The sequence below is a fragment of the Notechis scutatus genome, chromosome 2 (genome assembly GCF_049901735.1).
Source record: "Notechis scutatus isolate UNSWTSFEM ecotype Mainland chromosome 2, rNotScu1.2, whole genome shotgun sequence".
NCBI lineage: Eukaryota > Metazoa > Chordata > Lepidosauria > Squamata > Elapidae > Notechis > Notechis scutatus.
Genome location: NC_142010.1, coordinates 174,844,443 through 174,856,700, shown reverse-complemented (window position 1 = coordinate 174,856,700; position 12,258 = coordinate 174,844,443). Strand labels below are relative to the sequence as shown.

Genomic DNA, 12,258 nt, shown 5'->3' with positions numbered 1-12,258 from the left:
AAATTGTAAAAGAGTAAATATAGACCACAGAATACAGAAATGAATATTTTTGTCCTGTTTGTGTTCAGCTTTTATTTATAATTCCTTCCATACCTTATAGACCACTAAATCAGTCTTAGACCAACTACGCTGGCTTTAATTGGTTCCCGGGCACAATTTAAAGTGCTACATATTTTAAGCATGGCCTTTCCCAGTAAAATTTTATTTAAAACATGTTATCTTCATCAAAGGCTTTATTACTTTATTTAGAATGTTTGGAATACAAGACAATTATGAAACTCCATTACAGATTAGTTAAAGGAAGAAAACAGTATCTGAAGCCTCATGGTCTACATGCTTTTGTCTGAGAGAATAGACAGCATATAAAAATGATTGAAATAAACTACAACTATTAGAGGTAATAAAACATCTTGCCAAGGGTACTGAAATGTGAAGAGAATAAGTATTGTATCAGTTGGGTCTACGTACTACCTTTTGTTTAACTCTTTTCTCCAAAATAAGTGTTTTGGTAATATTAGCTGTTGACAAAGATCTAAAGTCTTACAATCATTATCTGAACTGATATTAGAAGCTAGCTCTTTAATTCGCTTTTGCATGACTATGTGTTCTTTCTAACGATTTGCAATTCCTGGCTTACCTGGAAAAAGAAAAATGCTTGTCCAAACCAATAATGCATGATAGTAACTTGAGCTGCATCAAAATTTAGTGGCTTCCAGATGTAGTTTCTCATCATGGTTTGAATGAATAGGCACAAGACCAAAACTGGTAAATTATGAGGTCTGAACAAGAGAGCTGATAGCAGAACCAGCCCACTGTAGATTTCCCATAAACTTGTAAACTTGATCTTAGTACCCGTTGAAAAAAATAGAGATTTGAATAAATCTTTTGTGCCTGTGAAGATGATGCCAAGAACAAAGATGTAAACAAAACGTGCTTCGATTGTGCCCCTAAAAAGAGACAATAAAAAGACATAGTTAAATCAACTTCTGATAAGTTCAAACATTTGTTTCTGGACATAATTTGCTAAAACGCAGATAAGGCATTAGCTCAAAACAAGTAGTGGGCTTGTGCCATTAGTGATGGTAAAACTGATCATGACCGTATTATGCATACCAAGAAACAGAATTATACAATCATTTAAATGAAACAGAGTGATCAAAATAGGAAAGTGTTTAAAACTAGCACTCTGAAAAGAATGAGATTAACTCCATACATATTTATTTGAAATGAATGCAGTTAAAGCTTACTAAAGGGCTATACTGTAAACTTGGCCAAAAAAATACACAGCACTCTCAAATAAATATGTATGAAATTAGTTTCAGAAAGCTGATCAATATTTGAAAGCTCTGCTGAATTTCTCTCAGGAACAACAGAAAAAAAATAAGTGTTAATTCAAAGGGTTTAAAAAGTAAAATATAAATCATTCTTAAGCATGCCACAGCAACATCTGCCTTCACAACATTAATGTTCTATCATATACATTCTCTCTCTCTCCTCTCTCTCTCTCTCTCTCTCTCTCTCTCATTAACACACACATACACACACACACACTTCTGTCCCAAAGCTCAGATTCAGACTCTTAGTTACAGTACTTTAATATTCCCTGAAACAGTTTTCTCCCACAGCAAAGAAATGGGTAGACCATTGCCTATATGAAACTTGCCATCATAGCTGGAGTTGTTGTTCCCACTGCAACACAATTTAACACAATTTAATGGTCCACTTGAATGCACATTTACCAAGGAACAATTTCTACTGAACTCCACAGAATTTATTTTCAAAGAAATACTTCAGTCAGCTGCGAGGCATCAAGAGCATGGGTGCTTATAATCAGAAGTCTGAACTAATCCTCTCTGTTACACACAACTTGGGGTTCTTAAAATCCATAAAAATCACATAATCCATAAAAACCATACAGTATTAATAATAATTAATCCTACCACTTTCAAGATTTAAATAAGCCATTAACTGTATTTTGTAGCCCAAGAGTTTCTGTAATTCTTCAGATGTAAACCTCCAGTATGTGAAAGAGATCATCATCACCCAAATGTCTTTAACTACAAGCAACTGATTGAACTATATGAACTAATTATTTGGGATGCAAATATTATAAGTAAAAATATTTTATATCTGAGGTGCCCGGTTTATTCATGTGTGCTACTATCTTCCCAATAAAAAGCAGAAAGATTAGAAAAGCTCTTCATTTCCCCCCCATTCAACAATTGGACAGCCCTTTCTACAGAGTACAGACTTATAAGTCAATCAAAAATCGTAGTAGATTCCTTCAAATGCCTCAAGAAGGGTCAAAAGAACTTAAAATAAAAGGAGAATGTGATAGACTAATTCCCCCTATTCACTAGCCTTTGAGCAGAATGGGGACTTTGCATGCAACAAGGATGCATCAAAGACTTGAGTTGAGGACATCGATCTTGAAAGAACAACATGATATTCACAATTGGCTGCTCCCAAAATATTGGCAAGAAATGTAAGGAACTCCAAAACAAAACAAACAAACAAACAAAACCCCAAACCTACTAAGTTCTTAAATATAAGGTGACCAACCATCCTCCTTTAGGGAGGACAGTCCTCCTTTTGTAAGTTCTGTCCTCTCTCAAAGTGTCCTCCTACATGTTCTCCTTTTCGATATTTGAAGACTAATCTGTAAATCTCCATATTTGATCGATGCCGAGCCGATCCATTGTGTGTGATGTGACGTATTTGTATTTGACATGACAATTCATCAAGGCTCGGTACAGTGCGGTGAGACGCGATTATGAGATGTATGCGCTCCACACAGGAGAATTGTTTTGAGAGAGTGTGCTGCGCGCAAGTGGCTTTGTTTTTCTTCTTCAATTTATTTGTGTCCTCCTTTTCATTGTAAAAAAGTTGCTCACCTTATTAAATAGCAATTTTAAATGTTCTGGAAAATCCTAAGAGCAACTAGTCTTTCTTCTCTCTTGTATCTTTCCTACCACGATAAGGAGCAAGAAATTGAGATTTATATTTTTAGTTTAAAGACTTTTCCTTGTATATCATGGGTCATCTATTTTTCTTCATCTAAATGCATATACTCCATTATTCCCTCAATTTATGTGAATATTCCTCCTGTGGTAATTAACTTCCTACCTATCTATCACTTAAGCATCAATGATGTGATGGACATGTGTGAAACTGCTACACAGAGTGAGATGAAGAGTCTAAAATGGGTGGCAATATAAATCTTTTAAATAAATGAATAAATCAAAATAAACGGCTTTTTTTTACATGCAAATGTTTTTCTGTTGCCAGCTTCCACTGATATTCTTCCTCTCTGTGCTGTTTTTCATCATTATGTTTTTTTCCCTTAAATCAGTGGTTTTATATACTCTTCTGTATCAATGTTTTAATGGATGCCACTAATCAGGAATAGTGTAACGGTAGGTTTTCTGCATTGAAGTTAATTCAGTGAAGAATTTAAAGACAGAATCGCTGCAAGAAAAATAGTCTTGGCCAAATCCATCCAACATCAATCATCACTTAAAAGCAGGTCTCCAATTCACTATTTTTTTTCTTTTCATGCGCAACCCTCATAAAATAATTAACTGCCCTAAATCTCATCAGCTTCAAACTGACACTCTGCCTAGAGATCACCATAATTACTTATGGCATAAGCTCTTATTGGATTAGAATCACCTTCATTAAATGCAAGAAATAGACTCTAGTAAATCTTAATGGCTTAATCTCAGATGCTGGTAAAACTTTAAATCATCATCATCACCATTATCCTCATCATCTTCATCATATCATCATCAATTTCCTTTCCTTGCCTGCATCTTTACCTTAATCCAGCTCATTTAAACAGAACAATTGGAATTTCTTTTCAGAATTCTGAGCTGCGGGGGAGGGGAGGATGGAAAATAAAAATCTAGACAACTACTGCTGCAACCCACATTATAGATTGTTACACAAGGGGAATGGAGATATTAATTAACAGTTGCAGTCTATGTCCATATGTGTCCCAAATACAAATTTATTCATTAAGTACATTGCTATAGAATCTTGCAGTGAAGCATATGTTACAAGAAAATGTTATGACCTGAAAGTTAACAGATTTGTTACAGGCTAATAGTGGCCTATAGAAGAGTTGACACCACGAATTTTCTAATCTTGGCTTCTCTTCAAACACCAACCTAGCTGCCAAAGATAATTAATAATCCTCTGAATGGAACAAAGTGACCCAACAATATGTTTTTTTATCCTGATTGGTGGTGATTTTCTAAGATCATCAGGAAATATCTTAACATTTCTACAGTTCGTGCAAAAGTTCATTTATTTCAGTAATGCAACTTAAAAGGTGAAACTAATGAGATAGACTCATTACATGCAAAGCAAAATAGTTCAAGCCATGATTTGTCATAATTGTGATGATTATGGCTTACAGCTCATGAAAACCCCAAATCCACAATCTCAGAAAATTAGAATATTACATGCAATCAATAAAACAAGGATTGTACATAGAACAATATCGGACCTCTGAAAAGTAGAAGCATGCATATGTACTCAGTACTTGGTTTGGGCCCCTTTTGCAGCAATTACTGCCTCAATGCGGCGTGGCATGGAAACTATCAGCCTGTGGCACTGCTGGTGTTATGGAAGACCAGGATGCTTCAATAGCGGCCTTCAGCTCTTCTGCATTGTTCAGTCTCATGTCTTTCATCTTTCTCTTGGCATTGCCCCTATGGGGCAATGCCCCATAGATTCTCTATGGGGTTCAAGTCAGGTGAGTTTGCTGGCCAATCAAGCACAGTAATCCCATGGTCATTGAACCAGGTTTTGGTGCTTTTGGTAGTGAGGGCAGGTGCCAAGTCCTGCTGGAAAATAAAGTCAGCATCCCCATAAAGCTCATCTGCGAAAGGAAGCATGAAGTGCTCCAAAATCTCCTGGTAGATGGCTGTGTTGACCCTGGACTTAATGAAGCACAGTGGACCAACACCAGCAGATGACATGGCTCCCCAAATCAACACAGATTGTGGAAACTTCACACTGGATTTCAAGCATCTTGCAGCATGTGCCTCTCCATTCTTCCTCCAGACTCTGGGTCCTTGGTTTCCAAATGAGATGAAAAAGTTGCTCTCATCAGAAAAGAGGACTTTGGACCACTGAGCAACAGATCAGTTCTGTTGTTCTTTAGCCCAGGTAAGACCCTTCTGACATTGTTTGTTGTTCAGGAGTGGCTTGACAAGAGGAATACGACATTTGAAGCCCATGTCCAGGCTCCGTCTGTGTATGGTGGCTCTTGATGCACTGACTCCAGCCTCAGTCCACGCCTTGTGAAAGTCGCCAACACTTTTGAATGGCCTTTTTCTGACAATCCTCTCCAGGCTGCGGTCATCCCTGCTGCTTGTGCACCTTTTTCTTCCACACTTTTCCCTTCCACAGCACTTTGGGAACATCCAACTTCTTTTGCAATTATCTTTTGAGGCTTTCCCTCCTTATGGTGGTTTTCTGCACAACTGTCAGGTCAGCGGTCTTTCCCATGATTGTGCTTCCTACTGAACCAGACTGAGAGACCATTTAAAGGCTCAGAAACCCTTTGCAGGTGTTATGGCTTAATTAGCTGATTAGAGTGGGACACTTTGAGTCTAGAATATTGAACCTTTTCAAAATATTCTAATTTTCTGAGATTGTGGATTTGAGGTTTTCATGAGCTGTAAGCCATAATCATCACAATTATGGCAAATCACGCTTGAACTATCTTGCTTTGCATGTAATGAGTCTATCTCATATATTAGTTTCACCTTTTAAGTTGCATTATTGAAATAAATGAACTTTTGCACGATATTCTAATTTTTCAAGTTTCACCTGTATGTATTTTTAAGAAGAAAACTGAAAAACTACCCCTTAATCGAAGAACAACAATTTAAATGACTCACAATATTCAAAAACTAGAAGTGGGATGTTTTCTGAGATTTTATATGTTGCATTTGGCAATGGATGAGACCTCTGATCCTACTTGAACTGTGTTATAGAAATCTATGTATATAATATACAGCCTCTTACAGGCCACATCTTTCAAAAGGATAGGGTGACAGTATTTTCCATCCTTTCTTGTTAAGTGCTGCTTTATCCATTTACAATGCAAGCAGGTCCATTGATGAACAGGCATCATTAAAAATTATGAACAAGTCACAAGCACAGTGCACATCTCACATTCTTTCTGTTCAACCTCCCACTTGGGCCACAGGCACTGGAGCAAAACTATGCCAGCTTTGCATATCAAGCAAGGATTAGAAAGAAAAAGATTTGCTATTTGAATTTCATTTCAGTGCTTTACAAAGCACAGGCTGAAAAAAGTATTATTCAGCTGGCGCCATAAATCAAGCAACCATAAATTACAATTTCAGGATAAATATCTACTCTATTTTCATTCTAAAAAAGTACTAGGATTCTAACCCAGTGCTATGCTCAAGAACACTTCCAGCCTGAAATCACAAATAGTTTATTGATCAAAGCAACCGCTTTGATGAACTTTTAAGAAGGCATATTATTATGTCAGCTCAGAAACCTTAAACTACATGCATCTGTGAACTATTATTCAGGCAATGGAAATGTTATGCTAGCAGTTATAAGGATGAAAGAGTAACATTCAGAGATACCTTTATAAATATCAAAAGATATTTAATTCCTGCCAATCTTTTCTCAGAGAACAATTAGCTGTAAACTCATGAAAACTTTAGGAAAATGTTTTCCCAAACTTTTTTTCCCAGGTATACCTACCATTGCCCTCTAATATTTAATTAGTTGCCTATAACAAACAACAAATAATCTGCAGGTATTTGCACATGTTTATATGCACATGATACTCTACTGTTTCTCAACCTTTTTTCACTTGGGTTTCCTTCTGACCTGTTTTTCTCCTGTGGGACCCCTGTCCAGGTCCCATTACTGGATATGAACATGGGACAGGAATTGTGTTTTCGGGCATCCATGGGACAGAATTTGCAATGTAATAGAATTGGTGCTGTAGAACCTGAGGACAAATGAAAGAGGAATGCTGCTAAACTGATCGCATAAGTTCTCAAAAATATTTGGCCACTGGTGGGAACACCATGCTTGATTTGATCCATAAGGTCCATCGCAATTTTAGCTGCTTATCTGCAGCATTCCCTGTCTTCTATCTTGCCTGTTTTGATCTATGATGGAGTGAGGAAAGAACGATAACAGATTTTTTGCAATTTATTTATTATATTAATTTAGAGTGCAATTTTGTAGTGTTGCTTGGATTGGAGGGATTATAATAGGAAAATGAAGTAAAGAGAGAATTAAAGTAGAAATGGAGAGTTTGTATCTTAGAGCTGAACTGGAATGGGATGATCTTGCTACGGAAATTTATATTCTTGTCATGTCAAGCGCAAACAACAAAACTAAAAGTTTTTTCTCATCCAGAGGAATTTAAGGTGCAGCACTTATGGTATAAAACCTACCCTAACCATGTTCCCCCGCATATTCTCCTTGGGAATAGAATCTAAAAATTTCTGCCATGCCCACTCTGAAGATATTTGATTTCCATCCTGATCCTCTGCAGCCCACAGGAATGATGCAACAAAAAAATCTATTGGTAGCCAAGAAAGAAAATACTTCATATTTGGTTTTGTGAGCCACCCAGAGGCAGTGCCTAAATCCATGAAATGAATAAATAATTGCAGCAGCATAAGAAATCCCTCTGGCTTGCCTAAAATAAACTGCTAAAATGAGGAAAAACCTGAGTTACCCAGGAACAGAAGGACCGTTCTATTGTAATATACAAAACAAATTCCTAAGATCAAAACTCTCTAATTTTAAGTGTGCATCTTTTGCATCAACACTTCACTGGCAGATTCCAGGGTTCTTGTCAAAACAGTGTAAACCCCTCAAACCTAAAATCTGCCCACAACTCTTAGAAAACACGTGCCCAAACCCACATAGTACTTGTTTGTGATATTTCTTTTAGACCTCAAGGTGTTAAGTACGTTTACATAGCTGCTAATGAACTTACTTTGAAATATCTTTTCTGTCTCGTTGCCATGGAAATTCCACATTTCCTATTGCTGCCCGGTAACTGTACACTCCCAAGAGTCCAAGTGCCATTGCTATTTTCGAAACCAAAGAACATCTTTGATGAACAAGTATAAAGATCATAACTAGAGATACTGATGCCAGAAGAGAGAGTTCAGCTTTATGTTCGGAGCTGTAAAATCAACAACAAATTCAATTAGACTTTTTTTTTATCAGATTCACTTGCAAGTTCTTTTTTCTCTCTCTCTTTTTCCTAACAAGCTTCACTTCATTCATCAATCAGAAAACCATCAGTCTTTTCTCACATCAGTTTTTTGTAAACTCTTTATGTAGCATTTATTCAGCATCAAAATATCAGACATTTTACAACCTTACACAAGGCATCAAATAATTTTCTATGTTACCACTCTAGAGCCTTCATATCCTTTGTAAAGACCTTTAACTGAATAGTGCGATGATTTCATTTCATTTACTTTTTGCAGAGGTCTTTCAAGCTTCTCATTTCCAGTGAGCATTTTCCATATTGCTTTTGACTGTCAGAAGCCTAAAGAGTCTAGAATATTTTCTTTCAAAAGAATTGGAATCCAAGTCTTCCAGGTAAGGCTTCTCCATTTGCTCATATAATAAAATGGGCTTGGGGGCCATCTTCATTAAAGTTAATAGGACGCTAAGTACAGGAAGCCATCTCACTTGTGGCCATACTTGTTGAATTCTCCCAGGTATATACAGTGCTGTTTTAGGTGCTAGGCAAAGCTTAAATAAATTTGAAGACACTGATATATTTTTATAAATCACTACATGGTGGCACAGTGGTTAGAATGCAATACTGCTGGCTAACTCATTGCTCACTACAGGAGTTTGGTTCTGAGTGGCTCATGGTTGTCTCAGCCTTCCATCCTTCCGGGGTTGGTAAAATGTGGACCCAAATTGTCAGGGGCAATATGCTGACTCTGTAAAGTGCTTAGAGCGGGCTGTAAAGTCCTGTGAAGCAATATGTAAGTCTAAGTGCTATTGCTATTTCTGCAAGCAAATCTGACTTGTTCTCATTGGTTACACTTGTTGTAATAATCACTTTTATAATTCTGGGGGGGAAAATACACATGCTTTCCCATTCTAGAAAAAAAAATTAAAGAGGAAATTGGCACAAAAATCTATTAGCCTGGACTTCCGGTTTGAGCTTTTTCAGCGACAGATCGAAACCTGGTCTCTGCGAGGCTTCGATCCGTGCTCACCGCTGGAGCGCCCCGAGCCAGCTGGTTTCGGGGCTAAGCCACCCCGTAGAGGTGGTGAAGAGGGGGGAGACTGCCAGCAGGGTTGAGAAGAGCAGCATCTCTCCTCCCCGGCTGGCCATTACTCCCTTTCCCGAAGGCAGTTGCAGAAGTGGTCAGAAATGGCCACCACAAAGAAGAACTCGACCGGAAAAGAATGTGCAGGAGGAAGATAAGAAGAGAAAGTTTTGGTTGACTGGGTCAAACAGCAAAAGCAACAAATAAGGTACCCTGGAATTGAAACTGTTAAAAAACAATAACATTGTTCCCTAAGAAGATTTTTAAACTGCGAAGGAGAGAGAAAAGGGAAAAGATTTGGTTTTCTCCTTTTCCTATACTGACAGCTAAGAGACTTAAGCAACAAATTGGAAAAATATCCACTTTGACATCAATAGGCATTTAATGCTGAAAATAAAAAGTCAAAGGGATAATAAAGATTTCTGGATAATTAAAAGGTTTTGAAAACAGGAAAGGAGAGAAAAAGAATAAAAGGGCAGGATCTGGAAGGGAGGAGACTGCCTGGAATTAAAAAAGAACTTACAGCAAAATCTCAACAAGACTTCCAAAAGATACATTCTAACTGAAATATCTCAACAAAAACCCCAGGAAGAGAAAGTCGAAAAAGAAGTAAGAAGATATAACTTGGGACTATTTGGATTACTTGATGATTTCTGGATTTTTGGTTATTGTATTTGAATGACTAAAATCAATCGGGTGGTTGTTTAAAACTGTTTAATATGGCTCCACTTTTAGAAGAACTGAAAATGGAACTTAAAAAGTACAAAGAAGATGCACAAGAAGGGAGAGGTTCTTTTGGCTTCGTATTTCAGTTTTTAGAAATGGAGATTTGGAATTATGAGAAACAACAAGAAATGCCTGCAGAACAAGAAGATTGCGACAAAGAAGAAGCCATCTTTAATGAACAAGTAATCTTAGATGGGGGGAAAAAAGGAAAGGGGGGAAAGAGAATGGAAAATTTAAGATTGGGAAAAACAACTCCAAAAAAAAAATAGAGTGAAAAATAAGTATAAAATCAGAAAGCAACAGAAGAGGGAAATGCAGAAGAGAGAATTAGAACTAGAGAGACAAGGGGGCAAAAAGGGGAGGGAGAAGATGAGAGGGAAGAAAGAAAGGAAAAGAAGTTATAAAGGACAGAAGCAAAATATAGAGAAACAGGGCCTATTTAGAGATAATGGGTGAAAACTTAATAGAAAAAGGGATTCTGCAAAGGTACATAAGATAGTATAGTTATATTAGAAGCAGAAATAATTTTAGAAAATATGAAACAATGTATAATTAAAATGTCTGATAAAATAGCTATCGTAATTCAGTGGAATGCTTGTTAATAAATAAATGTAACAAAAGGTATATTTAATGATTTATAAAACATATGTGAAGAGAAATAAGGGAAAAATTAATTATGGAGATTATATGTGTTTTTAAGGAAGTATAATATGTAATTCAAAAGAAGTGTTAAAGATGTTAAGATTTTAATGATTATTAATGATAGAACTGAACTGGAATGGAATGAGGGTTTATAATTACATATATTTACAATCTTTCTTTTTTTAAAAAAAGAATATAGTGTGTATTATAAGAATGTACCAAGCAGAATTCGATTGGAAGTTATGTATTATGTATTATATTGAAGGTCATAAACTTATATAAATATTGAAGTTAAAATAAGAGTTGAATGGATGTAATTAAAAGATATAAAGGTGTCATACTCCAATTAGTAACTACAGGAGAAAATTTGTTTAATGAGAAAAGATAACATGAAATTGAAACAGAACAGACAAAAGCATAAATATAATGATTTGAATTGAGATGAGATAATCAAAATAAAATTGAGAAAATTAAAAGAGGGGAAAAACTATATAGAAAATGTAAAATAGTATAAGATATGGAATACAAAAAGGAGCATGAAATTGAGTTTTGTGTCTGTATAAAGAAATTCAACCCGGGACCATGCTATTTTCAAAAAAGATGTTTTACTTGTATTTTGTGTGTGAAAACCCAAATAAAACTTTATTTAAAAAAAAATTCTTTTAGCCTAAGTAGATCAGTAATATGGAACCAATTGCATCATGTAAAGGATTATGGGGCATATTATAGGATACATAATGCCCAGACTCTTGATACTATGCCACTGTGGTCTAGTAAAATACCTAAAGGTGTGGTTGCAAGTTCAGGTCGGTGAAGAAGGCTCATAAATGGCAGGGAAATTGTCTTTCAAGAAACTTTTCTCACCTTCTCGATCTCACTGAGGAACTCCTGGCAAAGGGAAAATACCACGGCATTCTAAGTGGTAACTATGTTGATCTGGAAGAGCACTCTAGAAATAATTTCCCTAAAAACCTTAAGATGAAAATTTAGTGTAAAAAGGGGAATATCCTTCTATCTTTAAAACTGATCCTTGGGATCAGAAAAAAGATTTTCTACTGATACTGGGACCAGAAAAAGGGGGCCCAGTAGTACTTTTCTTGTCAGACCTTGCCAGAAAATTTAGTAGGTATTTTAGAACCATTCTCCTGAAACCGTTGCATCAATCTTCTCTTCTACGTGGCAATCAGATCATGCAACTTCTTGCCTCTCAGGAAAAAAAAAAACATTGATTACTTTCTTAACAAGCCTAAACCTGATACATTAACACAATCCTGTATTTTTTCCGGATTCCACATATAACACAGTCGGGCACAAGCTTAACTCTGCTCTCGGCTTCCAGAGAAATCTCACATTTTACCTTTTTTGGGGGGCGCTGGTGGTAAGGAGAGGTTGTCTGTTTTTATAAAACAAAATGCCTTCCAAGGCTTTATAATTGCCAAAAATGTGTGATCAATATCTGACAAAATCTAGGAAGACAGTTTCAGCTCCTGGCTCCTTTCAACAAGCATCAGCAGTGCAAACAAAGCAAAACAATGCAAACGGATTCTTTAAAAGACAGTTTATAAAAAGC

At 36.3% G+C, this 12,258-nt stretch overlaps 1 protein-coding gene across 2 annotated transcripts in view; it reads right to left on the bottom strand.

Annotated features, from left to right (window-relative positions):
- PIGG (phosphatidylinositol glycan anchor biosynthesis class G (EMM blood group)) overlaps positions 1 to 12,258 on the bottom strand; it is a 78,316-nt gene that overhangs the window by 34,218 nt on the left and 31,840 nt on the right. For both annotated transcript variants that reach the window (XM_026672995.2, XM_087957449.1), the window contains exons 10-11: positions 8,015 to 8,206; positions 638 to 947 (exon numbers count right to left, since the gene is read on the bottom strand). In XM_026672995.2, the coding sequence (XP_026528780.2) occupies positions 638 to 947; positions 8,015 to 8,206 (502 nt within the window). The remainder of the gene's footprint in view (positions 1 to 637; positions 948 to 8,014; positions 8,207 to 12,258) is intronic.